Genomic DNA, 20,184 nt, shown 5'->3' on the forward strand with positions numbered 1-20,184 from the left:
GGTTGGATCGTAGTATTGTTTTGGAAAATGGGAGAACTCAGAATGTTGAGTTTGAATGTCTGTGAGACAACCAAGAAGAGAATCAGAAATATGAGTCTGGAGTTCAAGAGATCTGTCCTAGAGATATAAATTTGGGATTCATCAGCATAAAAATAATATTTAATTCCACCGGAATCAACTAGCTCACTCAGGCAGGGGTTTGGAAGAGCATGAAGAGGAGCCAGGTAAGAAAACTGAGAAAGAGAGGCCAGCAAGGTAGGAGAAAACCAGGAAATAGTAGGTTGCAGAAGCCCAGAGAAGATTTCAAAAGAGAAAGTGGTCAGCTATGCTGACTGTTGCTGAGACATGAAGAAGAAAAATGAGCACAGAGAAGTGCTTTAGATTGACAACATGATGATGAGCTTGACAAGAGCAGTTAAGGAGTGGCTGGGACAAATGCTAGATTATAGATTGAAGACTGAATGGGAGGGAGACATTTGGGTAAAGATTTGAAATTGCCTCCCACAGTTTCCTCCCCTAGTACCTAATAAATGAATTTTTTAAAGTAAGTTTAAAAAAATTTCACCAGTAGCTTCCAACCAGGAAATGGAGAAGCAAGTGCAATAAACCTCAAAGCTAGTAATCAAAGCAACAGAAAATATTCAAGAGCGGAGTGGAGAGACAAATCGTGGCTTAGTTCTTTTGGTCCTTGAGAAGACAGGAGATGAGATTAGAAAAAAAAAGGAAAGATTGTCTATTGATAAGAGGGATGGGACACTTTCTCCATCAGAAGGGAGAGAAGATGTGTGTAGGTATGGGTAGTTTTGTTGCCTTGGTGGTAGGAAGATGAGGAAGTTCCCACTGGTGGGGTCTGTTTTCTCAATAAAATAAGAGGTCATCAGCTGAGAACGAAAATAGGAGGAGTACAACATTGCAAAGCAACTATACTCCAATAAAAATTAATTTAAAAAAAAAGATTGGAAAGAAAAAGAAAATAGAAGGAGTATGGGAGGTTTGAAGGGAAGAGGAAGGTATGAAATAGCCTAACATGATAATGTTAGGGCATGAGCCTGTATGTTCAAGTTAATCCATTTTGACTTATAAAAACAACAGTTTCATATGGTTTGATCCAATACTTGAGAAATGGTAGATTTTTATTTGTTTCGGATCCCCCTAACTCAACATTTGTTACCCAGAAGTTGATGTTTTGGAATCATTAAAAAATATAAATAATGCAAGGGGAAGTCATTATATAAATATACTGTTTGGGGAAATGTTTAAAGTACTTATAATTCATTCACAACTTTGGATGTTAATTAAGAGCTTTTAGTGATGCTGAGCTCTTGGGATCCAGTGGTAATACAGATAGATGCGGTTTCTGCTTTCACAAAACTTTAGTGGAGAAGGCAGACAGCCAAGCTATTTGATCACATTTTCCAACTCTCTCTGTGATGAGGACTGCTTCAGAGGTGCAGGGTGGCATCATAGCATCCCTGAGAAGTGTCCAACCTGGGGAGGGTAGAGTCAGGGCAGGCTTCTCAGAATAGTTTTTAAAACTAAGACCTGGAGGATGCAAAATACGCCAGTAGGAGATAGAGGAAGACAGTTCCAGGGAGAAGGTGTGAATAAAAGCATGCAGGTGGAAAAAGTTTTCGACAAAATTCAACACCCATTTATGATAAAAACCCTCTAGAAAGTAGGCATAGAGGGAGCTTACCTCAACATAATAAAGGCCATATATGACAAACCCACAGCCAACATCATTCTCAATGGTGAAAAACTGAAACCATTTCCTCTAAGATCAGGAACAAGACAAGGTTGTCCACTCTCACCACTGTTATTCAACATAGTTTTGGAAGTTTTAGCCACAGCAATCAGAGAAGAAAAAGAAATAAAAGGAATCCAAATTGGAAAAGATGAAGTAAAGCTGTCACTGTTTGCAGATGACATGATACTATACATAGAGAATCCTAAAGATGCTACCAGAAAACTATTAGAGCTAATCAATGAATTTGGTAAAGTAGCAGGATACAAAATTAATGCACAGAAATCTCTTGCATTCCTATACACTAATGATGAAAAATCTGAAAGAGAAATTAAGGAAACACTCCCATTTACCACTGCAACAAAAAGAATAAAATACCTAGGAATAAACCTACCTAAGGAGACAAAAGACCTGTATGCAGAAAACTATAAGACACTGATGAAAGAAATTAAAGGTGGTACAAACAGATGGAGAGATATACCATGTTCTTGGATTAGAAGAATCAACATTGTGAAAATGACTATAGTACCCAAAGCAATCTACAGATTCAATGCAATCCCTATCAACCTACCACTGGCATTTTTCACAGAACTAGAACAAAAAATTTCACAATTTGTATGGAAACACAAAAGACCCCCAAATAGCCAAAGCAATCTTTTTTTTTAAGAAGTTTTTTTTAATTTTCTTTTTTTTTAATTAATTAATTTATTTATTTATTTCTGCTGTGTTGGGTCTTCATTTCTGTGTGAGGGCTTTCTCTAGTTGCGGCGAGTGGGGGCCACTCTTCATCGCGGTGCGCAGGCCTCTCACTATCGCGGCCTCTCTTGTTGCGGAGCACAGGCTCCAGACGCGCAGGCTCAGTAGTTGTGGCTCATGGGCACAGTTGCTCCGTGGCATGTGGGATCCTCCCAGACCAGGGCTCGAACCCATGTCCCCTGCACTGGCAGGCAGACTCTCAACCACTGCGCCACCAGGGAAGCCCTTTTTCTAATTTTAAATTTATTTTTTATTTATTTATTTTTGGCTGCATTGGGTCTTTGTTGCTGCGCGCAGCCTTTCTCTAGTTGCAGCGAGCGGGGGCTACCCTTTGTTGCGGTGCACGGGCTTCTCATTGCAGTGGCTTCTCTTGTTGCGGAGCATGGGGTCTAGGCATGCAGGCTTCAGTAGTTGTGGCACGCAGGCTCAGTAGTTGTGGCTCACGGGCTCTAGAGCGCAGGCTCAGTAGTTGTGGTGCACAGGCTTAGTTGCTCCACGGCGTGTGGGATCTTCCCGGGCCAGGGCCCAAACCCCTGTCACCTTCATTGGCAGGCAGATTCTTAACCACTGCGCCACCAGGGAAGCCCCAAAGCAATCTTGAGAAAGAAAAATGGAGCTGGAGGAATCAGGCTCCCAGACTTCAGACTATACTACAAAGCTACAGTAATCAAGACATTATGGTACTGGCACAAAAACAGAAATATAGATCAACGGAACAGGATAGAAATACCAGAGATAAACCCACGCACCTATAGTCACCTTATTTTTGTGTTATCTTTTAAAATTGTTATCCACATGGTAATACCTTCTTACCTCTTAATAGAAATCACTTTCTAGCTCAAAATAATCTTTTTTTCGAAAACCATAGTGAATAATTTTAAAAGTAGAATTGTATATATACTATTCTAAGACTTCTTTTGTTATTATTTGAGAAATAGTCTTATGTTTCTTCAAATAGAAAATATAATGATCAATAAACTATTAAATTTGTACTAGCAGAAGAGGTAGAAAGACTGGAAAGAGACCTGGAGAAGAAGGTGATGGAAACTGAAGAGCTTAAAAGCAAACAAACAAGGTTCCTCGAGGAAATTAAAAATCAAGATAAGTTGAACAAATCATTAAAAGAGGAGGCCATGTTACAAAAACAGAGCTGTGAGGAGCTAGAGAGTAACCTAAACACGAAAAATGAACTGGTAAGTCCGTATTTTACATTGCCTTGACTATATTCTCTTGAAATAGAAAATTCTTTGTTCTTAGGTCTAAAAACACAGCTTCCTGACTATAAAATGGGGAAGATGTGGTTTAACAGAAATATGTGCAACTGGTTTGACAGGTTGTAGTTGACTGCACACTCTATGGTATGGTTGCCCAAAAGATGCATACTGTCTTGAGCTGTGTTATGTGAAAGTATGATATCCAGAACAAATGAGGAAGATGAAGCCCCACACCGTGGGGAGTTGGTCAGACTGCCCTTAGATGTCTGTATTTTTTTAAACAACAACACCGTTGGTGAGGCTGTACGTTGGCAAAAACTTTTAGAAAGCAATTTAGCAAAATTATCCAAATTTAAATGGATGTACCCTATGTCCTGTATATTGGAAATATTGTATATAATATTTATATTATTTATTGGTTATTATGTAAGTTATAGTATAATATAATATATATTTCTAATAATATAGTCTGTAGAAATGGTACAAGAATGTATAAAGAGATACATGTAGATACATGTGTGTATGTATATAAATATACATATACACATATATATACAAGGACATTGACTACATTATTGTCTATATTAGCAAAATATTGAGAATAACTAAAATGTCCCTCAGTAGATATCCATGTGGTAGAATAATAGTGTTCTTATCAAAGGAAGGCAGAGCTGTATATCCTCATATGGAAAGACGTCTAACATATATTGCTATATGAAAAAAAGCAAGCTGTATATCAAGTATGGTCCTATATATAAAGGAAGTATATAATGGTATAAGTATGTGTAAGTCAAATGGTAGAATGTATACCAAATTCTTGACAGCAGTTATTTTAGGGGAGTAGAATTATAGAGCACTTTCAAATTGCCATATATGCATATCTTTAATGTTTAAATTTTAAATAATTTGGCTTTACGGTTAAAATAGGTAGAAAAGATATCTTAAAAGAGAAAGATTTAGACAGACTAGATAGCATATCTTCAGAAGGTACCTGACCCAGAGGCTTCAAAGGTCTTGAGACCATGTCTGAGAAGTGGCCAAAGCAACAGGGGTGTCCAGGCTGGAGAAGAGGAGACCCAGTGAGCTGTGACAATTGCTTTCAGATAGTCAAAGGACTGTTTCATGGAAGAGGGACTGGAGTTATTGATGAAGGTACCAAGAGTTAAAATTAAGAAATGGCAAAAAGAATTATAGGAAAACAGTTTTTCATTTAGTAATGAAGAAGAAATCTATATAATAGCTGTCTTGAGATAAAATGTGATAACTCTGGAATGTGTGTGCTATCACTGAAACAGGCCATGTGCTCAGGGTTTAGGGAAAAGATAAAAAAAAACATTGGTCAGGGAGATGGACTAAATCACCCTAAAAGCCCTTTTCAACCTTGATAATTTGATTCTGTAAAATTATTAGTCTACTTTCCTTGAAGAAAAAAATAGCTATTGGTACTCTCTTTTTCTTTTGACAGTTCTTTTTCTGATCTCTGTGCATAACTTAGAGAATTGTATTTCTCATATAATTAGCAGAATCCTTGATACAGTTATCTTTTTTTTTTGCATCCCCCTTTCAAGATTGGCATTCTGGCTTAGTTACTTGATTTATTGACAAGAATTCTGCCTAAGCACTTACATTTTTAAGCAAGAAAAAAAAGCGTTCCCTCCTCTGTATAGAGAGGGAAATTGTTACTTGAAATCCAAATACTACTTAATTACCTCTTTCTTGAGCTCTTCTTTGTCAGGGGGACATGATAAAAGACAGGGCAGCTTTCCCAGCTCTGTTAGTCAAACATTCGGAGCATTTGTGGCTTCCTTCATATGCCTCTTATTTGAAGGTAGTTTTCAAATATGTCTGCTGTATTCTGAAGGCATATTATATATGATGTTAATAAACCAGTGATTATCAATGGTCTTATAATATGCATAGATCTTTTGCACTCCATTCCATAAGAGTGGAATGATGAGTAATTAAATCATTGAAGACATATTACAATCAGTTTTATTTTAGCAGTGAACTCTTTGTGCCATCACTTAACAGTTGTATTTTAAATACAAAAATAAAACAGTACTTAAAATAAGCACAGTACTTACTTTGGTATCACTTGATATTTGTGAACATTTAATAAATTTTCCTGAGTTATTGATCTTTTTCATAGTGTAGAATTCATCTTGTATTATTAAGACAAAAAAACATTATGATTTCCATATGCTGACTCCCTGGTGCACGTTAAGTCAACCCATTGAAAATCATGGCAAAATATTTTATTTTATATTTGTGTGCTATCCCAAAATTATGGATTATTATAGTTGTCTAGTTTTCTCTTTTGTTCGTTTATTATGTTGATATGTTTATGCTGTAAATAAATGTTTTGTAAATTGTCAACAGTTTTTGTTCGTTTTTTTTTTTCCTGTAATTGTTTTCAGTTAGAAGACAGACTGTGCTCTTTTTGAGTCATTATGTTACTTTTATCATTAACTATTTAAAAACACTTTATATACAAAGTTACTATATGTTTATTATAACAAATTCAGACAACACAAATGTATACACTAGAAAATGAAGGTTTCACTCTTCCCCTGCCACATTCCTTGGAGGTTAATATGTATCCTTTTTGTTTTCTATGCTTCTACAATATATATATAACTACATAGTGTATATGTAATTATATATATTTTTGAATGTTTTGTGATTTAAAAAAATTTTACTGTATATTTTTAAAAATTCTGCCATCTTATTTTTTACAAAACAGTATATCATTGGACAGCTGTCCAAGTTAAAAAAATACATACACGTGAATATATGTGCACACATATATACACACACACATAAATTCTTTTCAAAGTGTATATTGTGTTCCACTATACGGATTTTCCATGATTTATTTAATCTTCTCTTATTGATGAATATTTAAGTTGCTTCCACTTTTTTGTTATTAGAAACAATACTATAGAGAAAATCTTTATATATATATATATACCTTACGCATTCATACTAGTACTTCCTTAGCAGAATCACTATAAGTTTTAAATTTTGATAGCTATTAATGTTACCCCTCAAAAAGCTTATAACTGCTTCACACTTCTATAGCAGTGGGTGAAAGAGCCCACCCCCACTTGATAGTATTATTTTGAACTTGTAAATAGGATAGAAAAAAATGGAATCTCATTGCTTTAATTTCGCATTTCTTTAGGTATTGGAGAGCTGAGTACTGCATATGTATTTCTTAGCTATTTTGTATTCTTCAAATTCATATTGTTTTGCCAGTTCTTTTATTATTCCAAAGGACTATTCTATGTTAAAAAAAAAAATTCTGTGTCTTATTCCAAGAGCCTACATTTGAAAAACATTTTCCATTATCTTATGCAGAATATCTGGTGATAATATCACCTATAGTTGTATAATGTTTTCTAGTTTCATATAATAATTCCTCATATAGTAAGTCAATTAACTTATAAATGAAGCATTGTAACATTGAAGGAAAACTTCTGGTGGCCATTTAACCTGTAGTAGTCCCCCTCTCCTGCCACCAACAAATGTTAACTTTAATATTAATGTTACTCATTGTCTTTTTGCAAGTTATTTAAACTCCTGTACTTGTTTCCTCATTTTTAAAATGAGGATGATTTACCTGTCCTGCCAGCCCCACAGAGTTGTGAGGACTAAGTGAGGTTATGAATATGAAAATGATTTGAAATGAATCAAGCTAAGTAATGGAAGGTGGTAAATATAAAACTCCATTAGAATGATGATAAAATGTGTCCATGTGAGAATAATGCAGGTATTAATAACCATATCTTCCTAAGGTAAGTTGTCAGTAAAGAGCAGCTTATGTTGTTATAGCCTCACTCTCTAGAATTCTCCAGGTGATGGTATCTGTTTGCTTCTTTCTCCTTTTAGCCCTTGTTTTGGTTTCTTGCAGACCCTTTTCTGCTGATTCTTTATTCTTCCTTAAAGGTAGTTTGTTCAGGACTGAATTGTATACTATGTTTTTCATGGTTTGCATGAAAACTTGTATTAATATCCTTATGTACATTTTAAGTTTTGAAACTGGCTTGCCTTTTGAGAAATGTGCTTGTGTGTATGTATAATTTTTTTTAATGATTGTTTACATAGGAGAGTGAATTTGAATGTGGGGGAAAGAATTTGTATCATTTTTCCTATTGGTAAATATGTTAACTGCAGTCAGCTCTTGATTATCCACAGCTAATACTTTCCCGGGCTTTGACTCCCACTTTGCTCCCATTTATGCATTTCTTCAAAGGACATTTATTGAATGCTTACTATATGCTAAGCCTACTGCTGTAAAAGACACAAAAGTACTTTAAGATGCACAGAGTATTCATTATTAAAGTTGAGCCTTGAACAACACAGGGGTTAGTCCACGTATAACTTATAGTTGGTCCTCAATATCCTTAGTTCCTCAGCATCCACAGATTCAAACAACCACCGTCTAGTACTATAGTATTTACTATTGAAATGTATGTGTAAGTGAACCTGCTCAGTTCGAACCGACATTGTTCAAGGGTCAACTGTATTTGCCTGTGGAGACCAGTCCCTATAGCCTCCACCGTTCAGTCACATTTGCCTTTGTTTGTCCCCACTGCCACTGATCTTTAGGGAGAGAAGCGCAAGATTAGTTGACATTGTTGGTTGTGAGTTGCCTTCTAGGGACTCAGGGACTTGTGAGCATTCAGTGAAAGCATCAATGTGGGTAATGTGCTTGACACCCTGCAGCAGGACATCGAAGGCAGTGTAGTATAATAGAGTGTCGGATTTGAAATCGGGAAACTTGGAACTGAACTCTGCCTCTTCCACTACCAGCTGTGCAATTGGACAAGTTATTTAACCTCTCTGTACAGCTTTTATCATCTCATAGGGTAGTTATGAAGATTCAGTGAGATGGCATATGTCAAATGCTTAGCATGGTGTCTGGCATACAGTGAGTACTCAGTCAGAATTACCTGTTATCCAGGTTAGCCTTACTTCCACTCAGTTGGATAATCAGGAGGTGACTGAAAGCTAAATCATGCACGACTTTGATTTCACGGGCCTTGTAAAATGTTCATGTTCGTTTATGTTTTATTTTCTTCAGCTTGCATTTTTATATTAAAGAAGTGTTTCTGCATGCCTTTTTTTGTCTGGTATCTACTGTCAGATGCTGGGGGGAATGAAAAAGCAGAAATCACTTAGTGGACCTTTGAAATGAACTCAAGGATTGCTTTAGTAGAAAGGGGACTGGTACTGGTAGTTAATAAAATATTTAACTTCTGCCACTAATCTAATGATGTAACTTTTGACAAGTCAGTTCACCAATCTGGGACTCAGTTTCTTTATTTATAAATTCAGAGGGTTAGATTAGATGATTTTTCTTCTAGCTCCTAAAATTTCTAAGAATAACTGAAAAGTTGTAATTACAGTAGGATTACTTTATTAAAAATTTAATATCCTATATTTGGATCTGATTGAGCTTATTCACATCCCTTATCCTCCATTACAAAGAATAATGTTCTGAACACTTAAAACTGAGATGCCATTAGCCAAAATACTACAGCAACATCAGTACAACAATTAAAACCAATCTCCTATTTTCATCCTTCTCGCTCCTTCTAATTTCTTAGTAAATGTCAAATATTATTTCTATCCATGATTTGAAACTATCATGAGTCAGTTAAATAAATTAGTACCAGTTATTGGGAAATCAGGAAGCAGGTACTTAGTAGACTAGTTACTTAAAAATAATTGATACAGAGTTATTTTCATGTTTGGATAAGGCAAATTTAAATGATTTTTAAAACTTTTACTCATTGTATCCTGAAATAACATATAAACTTCAAAGGTCTTTTATGTGATCTCTTATGAAATGATAATTTTGTATTTCATTCTTTGTAATATTTTAGAATTAAGATAAAATGCTCTTAATGTTATTCTATTTGCTGTGAGATTTTAAAAAATCTAATTATCAGTTATAATTAGAGCTTGCCACACCACTGTACCTTTATACTAACTTACTGAATCTATGTGTTGTTTCATATCAAATTGGGCCAATAGCTAAGGCAGAAGACCATGGAACTAACTCGAGCATGTCAGAAACAGTATGAACTGGAACAGGAATTGGCTTTTTATAAAATTGATGCTAAATTTGAGCCACTGAATTATTATCCATCAGAGGTGAGTTATTTTGATTTTGTAGTAATCCACAGTTAAAGCCAGCATAGAATGGGGCAGGGGAGGGCAGGGTGGTGGAGATGTTCAAATGATTTTATCAATAACCACTCCATGTTTTTCTTAAGATACCAGCAGAGTATTTTGGTTGAATCTGTGAATTATTTGGCTCAGTGAGGTAGAGCAGTGTCCAAAAGAGGTTAAAAGCCCCAAGAGGATATTTGCCCACATCCATATTCGTAACCATAAGCAGCCCTTCTAATCCTGTTACCTCACTCAAGAGTGTGGTTGATCAGCTTCCTTAAATCCAAACCTCCAGGAAAAGTGCACTGCCTGCTTCAGTGACCATGGAATAGACATCTCCCTACATTGTTTTTTCAATAATCAGTGGGTTCACTATTAGTCAACCATTATTTGTACAAATACCATAAATGCCACTGCAACAGGGAACTGTTTAACTTCCAAGCTCCAGTCAGTATCATATAAAATAATATATGATAATAAAATGTCATATCAAATATGATTTAGTAAAAATTTAGTATTTAGTAAATACTAAATTTTTATGAAAAATTATTTTAGTAAAAATTCAACATTTAAAATTTATTAGACTGATATTTTACTTATATATCAGCCAAGAAACCAAAATAAAACATGTAGATTTCTGATCTGAGAGATACAGCAGTGCTAAAAACAACAACAAAAACCACATAACTGTAGGCACTTTCTTAGTCAATCCAGCTCACTGTTTGGGGATAGGAGGAGTAATCCTTTTGAGACCATTTTTTGTTCTAGTTCCTTTTTAGTATATTAAGAATAAGATAAAAGAATTATATATTTTTTTAAACTTCTATGTGTGTAGGATTACTATTTAGGCAATTCTGTGATATATTCTTCATTAATAAAATGAATAATGTCACTCGACTGCATAGCAGTTACTTATTAAGTCATAAGATTTATTTATTTTGTTTTTAGTATGTTGACATTGATAAAGCCCCAGACGAAAGCCCTTACATTGGCAAATCCAGATACAAGAGAAATATGTTTGCCACAGAGAGTTATATTACCGATAATGCCCAGCTAGTAGAGATCAAGAGGATGGATCCAGATGAAGGGGAACAACTTAGAAATGAACATGTGAACTTGAGAGCCCATACGCCACTGGACACACGACTGGAAGACAAAGAAAACAAAATAAGTGCAGGTTAAAAAAAGTTACTTTAAATTCTTTAAAAATACAAAAGAATTGAATATATAAGCAAATTTTGTTTTTTAATTCTTCTAGTTAAACATGCTGAAGTTATTTATTATATTGTTGTTTACATGAGACATCTAAAACAAAAGCAGTGATTCATTGAGCAGATTATTTTTTAATGATTCCTGTTATGAAGAATGGGGTTTTTGACCGTTATTTGATAGCAGCATGTCCAGGGGCTCCAAGAATGCTTAAATTTCATCCTGCCAACAGGTGCTCCTCACCATTGGACTTACACATTCAAAGACATAATTAGTAATAATTGAAGCAAGTAAAGTTATTGATTCCTATACATATCGCCAAAACCTAAAGTAGTGCTTTGGATAAACTGGATCAGTGCACTCTCCTTAGGCTTAGGCCTAAGGCTGGCCTCTGACTCTTCTTGACCTGCCCCACACTCCACTTCGTCAACTGCACCCCGCCCTCAGCCATCTAATTCAAGGAATCTTATCACTTCCTGGCAAGTCACAAAGAGGAAGAAATCAATCCAAGGGGACACTTAGAGACCTTCCAAATGGCAAACTTTGGACCCACTTCCTCACTTAGCTGTATGCATATGGCGGAAGGAGAAAGCAGACCTGAGTTCATTCATCTCACTAGTAATCATGACCCATTGTGGGGATCTCAAGCAATGAGATTAGTAGCCCATCTTCCCTTGGTTGGCAGCTAAATGGAATACATGGAAGGCCAATAGCGGTTGACTTAGAGAGGGGAGAAAAGAGGCCGAATTGTCCGTGCCTGCGTATACTATATGCAAGGCTCTGGAAGGGGAAAGCGAAACTAAATCACACCAGCCTCAAGTTTTATAGGAGGCAGGGAGGGAGAAAGAAATCAGGAATTTGAGGTGGAAAGTCACTGATTTGGGATTACCAAATCAGTAGTGAATTTCTTGATATTGAATCCCATCATAAAGCATTTGTCTCTAACACAGGTTTTTGTTTAATACTCTAAACCTAATTATAACTTGGTGACATGTAAGCACATATTTACAAATAAAATCCTTATTCTTTCAAAAGAGTTCTTTAATGTTGGGAGCATCAAGTAGAGCCCCTTTTATGTTAGGATTTTACAAATAAATGGATCAATTATAGCTCTATGGCATATCATGAAACTATTCTAGAGATTAACTAATAGAGAGGAAAACAATCATAAGAAATTACTTCTTTTTTATTCCTGTGTTGTATAATTGCAGAATTTAATTGGAGGAAGTTATTGCTAAGAAAAAGGTAGAAATTTGAGAATTCAAGATTTTTCTTGTGTGCCTGTATGCATGGTTTTTAAATTTGCAGCACAAGCTCGACTATCAGAACTGCATGATGAAATAGAAAAGGCAGAACAACAAATTTTAAGAGCTACTGAAGAATTTAAACAACTGGAAGAAGCTGTACAACTTAAAAAAGTAAGTAAAAGTAAAGCTGCATTGCTAAGAGAAAATGCCAAAAATGAAATGTGTTTCCCTCTTCATAACCGTGTAAAAAAATCTTTATATCAGTGCTGCCTAATTAATTACGGAATAACAAATTTCAGAGTCAGATATGGTTCTAGCGTTTTCCAATTTCATTTCCTTCCATTCAGGATGACATCCTATTAGCATTTAATAGAGTGTATAGATACACATTACTTAACCATTTATGTAAAAAGATATATTCAGTCTACTGTATTATGAAAGTGTCAATTTATCCAGGGAAGCTGCTTCCTAATATATCTCTCCTAATTTAATTAAGCACTCACCACCTTTAAGATCCTGGAACCTAGATTAAGAGCCAGAAAACACCTCTACAATGAACATTATTAAACATGAGTAGCAAAAATATAAATGATATAAAATATGGTATACATAAAAATGATGTCATGAAGAAGCAAGCAGCTCAAACCCATGATGTAGTTGCATAGGGAGAAAGTTCAAAAAAGGAAGTATTTTGACATTTTAGTTTTTAAGTAAGTAAAAGGTTTTAGTTATTTGCAAATTTTAAAAATCAGTATTTGAAAATTGTGATGGTAATGTATTCATACCATAGTAGGAAGAAAAGAAGGTGAAGTCCAAATTATATATTCTTTTAAAAAGATAACCCTGTGTCATTAGTTTCAAATTATTTAGTAACTAGAAATTGATTCAAGTTTATGTGGCAGTTGCTGACTGAGCTGGGCCCTGAGTAATGAAAAAAACGGATGTGTTCCTCTCTCTTGGGCAGGAAGTAGGCAAAAAATAAGTAAAAATAAGTTTAAAAGAAAAAAACGGATGTGTTCCTCTCTCTTGGGCAGGAAGTAGGCAAAAAATAAGTAAAAATAAGTTTAAAAGAAATGTATAGTTAAACAACATAAGTTCTAGGGGGGAAAGAAAATTAGGAGAGACAGTAAAGAGGATGTAGATTGCTGCAACCCACAAAGGCCTCACTGAGGAAGTGACATTTAGGCTGAGACCCAAAGGATGAAAAAGAGCCAGTAAGGCAGAATTAAGGGCAAGCATATTCCAGGCAGAGGTGACAGTGTGTGCAAAAGACTTCAGACTAAAGATTCCTCTGCAGGATGAGGGAGAGTATAGTGGAAGATGAGGTTAAAGCTCATGCCAGGCATCATAGGCCATTTTAAGGGGTTTGAATTTTATTCTGAATGTAATGGGAAACCTTTGAAGGACTTTAGGTGGTAGCATGGCTGATCCTATTTGTATTTTTATAAGGTCACTCTGGCTACTTGATGAGAGTGAAATGGGTTGAGAGAGATGGAAAAAATGGAGATGTGTATATCGGTTAGGAGGCTGGTGTTTAGTACAGGCAAGACATGATAATGGCTTGGACTACAAAGGTGATGGTGGACATGGAGAGAAAGAAGACTAGGTAAAATCTGGCAGTAGAATAGACAGGACTTAAAGATGGATTGAAAATGGGAGATGAGGTGGATGGAGCTATTAAGAATGATTTTAATAATTAAATAAGAATGTTTTATAACAGTACTGGCGAAAGCTTTATATAGATAAATTGGTAGAAGTAAATAATGTACATAATTTTTAAGTAAATGGATGCTTACAAAATGTGCTTGGAAAAAATAGTTATTTTAAATGAGTAAGTATAATATAGCCTAAATTTTTCATTACATTGTCAGTTGGCTTGATATTCTAATACAAGGGTAAGTGCTATATAAAGTCAGCTACCATTAATACTATGGTTATTATTAATAATAATTTATAAATTATTTATACTAATATGACAACTTCATTTCTACTGCTATTGTTTTCATAAGCTTTTATAAAATAAAATTTTCTTACATATAATAAGGATAAAAGTATAAGATATGAATGGAGTGCCTAGGTATCTCCTGCATTTTACTTTTATTATTAAAAAAAACCTGATAGAGCATGGAATACCTTTTTAAATTGTACTAGTTGTTTTCTGTAAATTTGTAAATCAGTGTTGCTGTCCTCTGTTAATTGTATGTTGGGGTGGGGGGGGAATTAGATTTCAGAAGCGGAGAAAGACTTTCTTTACAAGCAGTTGAGTGGTAGGATACAACTTCTAAATAAATTACGCCAAGAAGCTCTGGATCTAGAAATGCAGATGGAAAAGCAAAGAGGAGAAATTGCTGAAAAGCAGAAGGAGATCAAGGACCTGCAAATAGGTATTGATAGTCTGGATTCCAAAGACCCAAAACATGTAAGTAAATGAAGAGATCTTTGGCTTGTTCTATGGGGATGAGCATATCATTCTTTCTAGGTATTATGTCTCATCGTTTTTAGCCTCAGAGTCCTTTCTGAAAATCTTTTAGTTTGATGCACAAATCTGAGCAATACATATGTTTATATGTGTGTATATATAATATGAGTGTATGTATGTGTATTATATATATATACATATGTGTGTATATACATACACACACACACATATATATGAAGTGTGTGTGTGTGTTTAAAACAAGACAACCTAGGGCTTGATGGAGGTAGTAGCTTTCAGTAGAACAATTGATGAATGATATACATATTTTTTTAAGTAATTAAATTTCATTATATTTCAAATCAAGAGTAACCTGCTCTAAGGTGCTCTCCAAACCTCTTACTCTTTCTCTCTCCTTGTTTTATTTTCTTCTTTCTTAACAGCAAGGTGGCAAGATGGGAGAGCTGAGGGGGTTCGGAGTCCTTTTTCTACCTCTTCTTTAATCCTTTATGCAAATATTCCACTAAAGCTATTTGTTGTTTCATATTGTTTTGTTTTGTCCTTAAAAAGAAAACATTTCTCTAGAGTATGTCTTCCTAAAATGTGGCCAGAGGTGGTCAGGTGGCTGGATGATGGAGTTAGGTTCTTGTCTCTTTCTGTCTCTACTCTGAAAAGTCTTACTAATGGTTTATATTTTAGCCAATATTTGTAAAATAGAAGTAAGAATATTTCCTGCATATTTTACTGGTATACTTTGAATAATAAGGTTATTTAAAAAAAACTTTAAAATCTCTGGATTATGAGAAACCATAGAATTTAACATGGTAAAGACAATGCACTATAATTGCTTTATGTACTTGACAAGTTATTTAGTTATCCCTTTAAGCATTTTAGTAAAATATCATAGATATTTTTTGGAGGCCAGCTAATTTTGACAAAGGGTGACCATATCATCACAGACATAAGGTCTTTTATAACAAAAGCCTAAGACTTAGTATTAAAATTGAAACCAGGGCTTCTCTGGTGGCACGGTGGTTGAGAGTCCGCCTGCCGATGCAGGGGACCCGGGTTTGTGCCCTGGTCCGGGAAGATACCACATGCCGCGGAGCGGCTGGGCCCGTGAGCCATGGCCGCTGGGCCTGCACGTCCGGAGCCTGTGCTGCGCAATGGGAGAGGCCACAGCAGTGAGAGGCCTGCGTACCGCAAAAAAAAAAAGAAACCAAAAGTAGTCTTGATTATCTTGAAGAATTTTCATTACATGAAAAATTAGAGATTTTAAATAATATATAATGTGGTCTGTGATATCTTCCTGTATCATATTTATTTGTTCAGAAGTCTACCACCCCATGTAAGGCCCCTGAGGACAGGAACTGAATCCCCAGGGGCCAGTGCTATGTTTATGAATGCTTGCATTAAGGAAAGTAGGGAAGAACTGGCCTATAGGCACTACCCAAAGCTCCTTTACTCCCTCTTGTAGTTCTGTGATCTATGAGTGTAATCAGAACCTAGATTGTCTGTTTGCTTTCAACTTAGGACTGTGATAGTCTTGGCATACCGGGAGTCTAATACACACTGGATATCTGTAAAGAATTACATATAGAAAGGAGTTAAATGAGAAGTAGGAAAGGCATCCAAGTTTTGAAGGTAGTCAAAATCAATCTGTAATAGTGGAGATGAAACATACAAGCCAGATTTTGAAGTTCCTTTTTGGTATTGTTAAAACTTGTGAAGGTTACTTCTTAGGGTTACAGTCTTAGTCTGAGCACCAGAGGATGTCTCTTTTTAATTTGTTCACCTGGAAGGAGCATCTTTTTCTAATTTGCACAAAGTCACCTTAATGCCTAGTGTTAGGCACCCCATTTTAGGCTGCAAAATGTGAACATTTTAGCAAGAGGGAAAGAATCAAGAATGGTATTCTGCATATTTTTCTGCAGATTCAGGCTTTTATTTAACTTTTATTATCTAATCAGATGAAGTATCTTTCTGAATAGCAAATAGAATTTAAAGTAAAAGCTTGAGAGATTAGGAAACAGTAAATGACTGAGATATGATGGAAAACAAGTATGTTAAGTGCCAGTGACGTGTCTTGCATTGCACTTGGTTTTAGGCACATATGGTGTGGAACTTTATTTTATTACAGCATCCAAATGAGACTGGTGACTTTTTAAATTTGCATAAAATGAAAATATGATTTAGAAAGATTAAATGATTTCCCAAAGTACCCCCTTTTAGGAAGAGGCAGAGCCTCACAAAGGAGTTACAGGTCTAAAGAGATTAATTATTTTTAAAATTAGCTCAGAGCTAAGCCAAGTTTTCAACAGACATAAGCATTTAACTAGTTTTCAAAAGGAAAAGGTACTATATAAAAATCAAATCCCATTTTAGTTCTAGAAAACATTCGCAGAAGCAGAAATACCACAGGAGCAAACATAATAAAGGAAGATTTGTATCCCTGTTCCCTGTCTAGCAATGCTCTATGGGAGCAAACTGTATGCTAAAGGCAATTAATCTGTAGTAATCTGTTGCAAAGATTGTGCGTGATTGGCCTGTGGAAGCTTCCTGTGTTGTGATTTAAAGCACGGAGGGTGTGGCCTGCCTTCAGAGGCTGCTTGTGATTGGACGGGCTGGGCTGCCGCTCAATCTCTGCCAGGAATGTGGTTTGAAGCGCTGGGAGGTTAGAGGCTCAGAGGCGTTTACAAAATTGTGGCTGTCAGAGAGGGAAGTGCACATGAATTTCAAGACAGCATTAGAAAGCGTTCCGCCCACAGTTCCTCTGTTCTCAACGTCTCAGTTTTAACAGGACAAATTCTAAATTAAGGTATGATCATTTTCTCTCTCTGTGTACAAAGGATTTAAAAAGGAGGAGGAGTGAGAGATGTAAGTTCCTGTTTTTACAGTACCTCTATTGTGAGCTCCATGGTAGTGAAAATCGCTGAATCTACTTTTGCTCCCATGTGTTTAATGCAAATCATTGGTGTATTGAACTAATTTTTTGTCCTGCATGTAGAGATTTCAGTGGAAGTTTTAATGGTGAATTTTTAAGATTTATTGATACAGATATGAGTGTAGATCTTTTTGAAAATTCTTTCTTGAGCTATAAAAATCCTAAATTTACTTAGAATTTAAGGTTTTATCTGCAGTTATCTTTTCAGAAAGACTTCAGATGGGTATTTTGGGAGAGTAGGAGAAGAGTTTTGAACATCCATCACGTTTTACCAGTAGTAAAATAAAAACCTTCCAATCAAGCTGCCTCTCATTTATTCTTCAGAAATGAAGAGACTTTCTTTCTTGTCTTTGGAGGCAGCAGACTTGTAAAATTGAGAAATGTTCTTTTATAATCAAATTGTAGTCTTAGACTTGAGACGCATGGAGTTCGTTGTTCAGACTAATATAGTTCTTTCTCCTGGTAACTTTCTCTTGATTTATTATTGTTCTGTTCCTCTGATCCTGTGGGGGCAAACTAGAGCTGCGAGGGTGTGATGTGAGTGGGCTGCGAGGGTGTGATGTGAGTGGGAGGGCACAGGTTCTCTGGGGAATTATTTTGTCTCCATATGAACAGTTGCTTAAGGAGACCTGGGCAAGTCATTTGATGGATCTGAGATTCAGTTTTCTCACATGTAAAAGGAAGAGTTAGACTAGGTCATCAGTTTTCAGTTTTTCCCCCAGCACACCTGAGAAATACAATCCAATCCTTTCAGTTAACAGTAGCTCCCTAAAGCGATGACTGTCAGGGTGTGTGTGGGTGTGTGGAAGCTCTTTTCCACCAGGGGCATATGTAGTGGTTGCAGCTGTATGTAGTGGTTGCAGGGGTGTGCCTCCATAGGGCCCTCCATCTTGAGAATCACTGGGCTAAATGGTCTTCGAGGTCCCTCTCAACTCCCAGTTTATGGAACTTAAAAGCAAAATGTTTCTTTGTATAAGGAATTGAAAATAAACTCGTTGAGGACACGGGGAGGGGGAAGGGTAAGCTGGGACAAAGTGAGAGAGTGGAATGGACACTATATACACTACCAAATGTAAAATAGACAGCTAGTGGGAAGGAGCCGCATAGCACAGGGAGATCAGCTCAGTGCTTTGTGACCACCTAGAGGGGTGGGATAGGGAGGGTGGGAGGGAGATGCAAGAGGGAGGAGATATGGGAATATATGTATATGTATAGCTGATTCACTTTGTTATAAAGCAGAAACTAACACCATTGTAAAGCAATTATACTCCAATAATAAAGAAGTTAAAAAAAAAAGAAAATAAACTTGAATTCTAAGGAAGTATTTATTTCATGTCTGTATTTCCCCAAAAAAACCTTTTTAAAAATTATACTTAATGTTTTTTAATAAAAAGTTATTACTTGTCTATTATAAATTTTTTAGCTAAAAAAACTTATTAAAAATCTCTTGTAATCTTTCCACCCAGATATAACCTTTGTTAACATTTTAGAATATAGCCTTTTCCTATGGATATATGTATATATAATCAATTAACTTTTGGGAAACCTTTTGGAAAGATACATTTTAGTGCAGTGCAAAGAACACTGAAATTGGCTGCATTACCTACTAGCTGTTACCTGGGAAAAATCACTTAACCTTCCTGAGCCTCAGTTTGCTCATCTGTAAAATGGAGATGATTTCCACATCAAGTTATCATGAGGTTTAAATGAAAACTTCATGTGAAAACAACAGTGTCTGACACAAAACAGATGCAAATTGTTACATTTTCTTTTCCACTCTTCCCTAGAAATGTTATTAAGGATTATTATTTTTATAAGAGTTTAAAGAATTAGGGATTTTATTTTTTTTTTTCAATTCAGTGCCATATGAAGGCTCAGAAGAGGGGTAAAGAACAACAGCTTGACATTATGAACAAGCAGTACAAACAACTTGAAAGTCGTTTGGATGAGATACTTTCTAGAATTGCTAAAGAAACTGAAGAGATTAAGGACCTTGAACAACAGCTTACTGAAGGTGAGAATTTAAGTATGATTTAAGGTAAATCAGATTCAGTGTTAATAAAAGACAAATAACAGGCATTAATCCAGATATTAGCTGAATATGCTTCAGCTGTTAGTACTAGTATTTGATAGGGAAATATTTGCAGAGTACTCAAAAATGTTTAATAAAATTAAAAATTTTTATTTTAGTTTTCTTGGGTTGATGTCCTAGTGAGTCAGGTCACTATGGCAAGAAATCCGTACATTATCATGATAAACTCTGGCATGTGATTGTCTTCTTCTAAGGCCTAAAATCTTTTCAGGAGCAAAGAGTCCGTTGATATCAGGCATTCGGTGTCTGGTTATAAGGAGACTGCAGAAAGAATTTTAGGATCTATTTTTGCAGTGCAAATTTCAATTGTGACATTGCTGGGAATTCCCAGGTGGTCCAGTGGTTAGGACTCTTTTGCTTTTACTGCCATGGGCCCAGGTTC

General features: G+C 35.7%; 1 protein-coding gene across 9 annotated transcripts in view; it reads left to right on the top strand.

Moving 5' to 3' along the window:
- The window catches only part of CNTRL (centriolin), an 86,116-nt gene that overhangs the window by 18,674 nt on the left and 47,258 nt on the right, over positions 1–20,184 (top strand). For 5 of the 9 annotated variants that reach the window (XM_079928038.1, XM_079928044.1, XM_079928041.1 and 2 more), the window contains exons 7-12: positions 3,497–3,693; positions 9,757–9,876; positions 10,843–11,071; positions 12,412–12,521; positions 14,575–14,769; positions 19,571–19,724. In XM_079928038.1, coding sequence (XP_079784164.1) covers positions 3,497–3,693; positions 9,757–9,876; positions 10,843–11,071; positions 12,412–12,521; positions 14,575–14,769; positions 19,571–19,724 — 1,005 coding nt within the window. Of the gene's footprint in view, positions 1–3,496; positions 3,694–9,756; positions 9,877–10,842; positions 11,072–12,411; positions 12,522–14,574; positions 14,770–17,435; positions 17,585–19,570; positions 19,725–20,184 lie in introns of those variants that run through there. The other 4 variants (XM_079928039.1, XM_079928042.1, XM_079928043.1 and 1 more) reach the window with 2 other exon arrangements.

The sequence above is a fragment of the Stenella coeruleoalba genome, assembly GCF_951394435.1.
Source record: "Stenella coeruleoalba genome assembly, chromosome: 7".
In the NCBI taxonomy this organism is placed as follows: domain Eukaryota; kingdom Metazoa; phylum Chordata; class Mammalia; order Artiodactyla; family Delphinidae; genus Stenella; species Stenella coeruleoalba.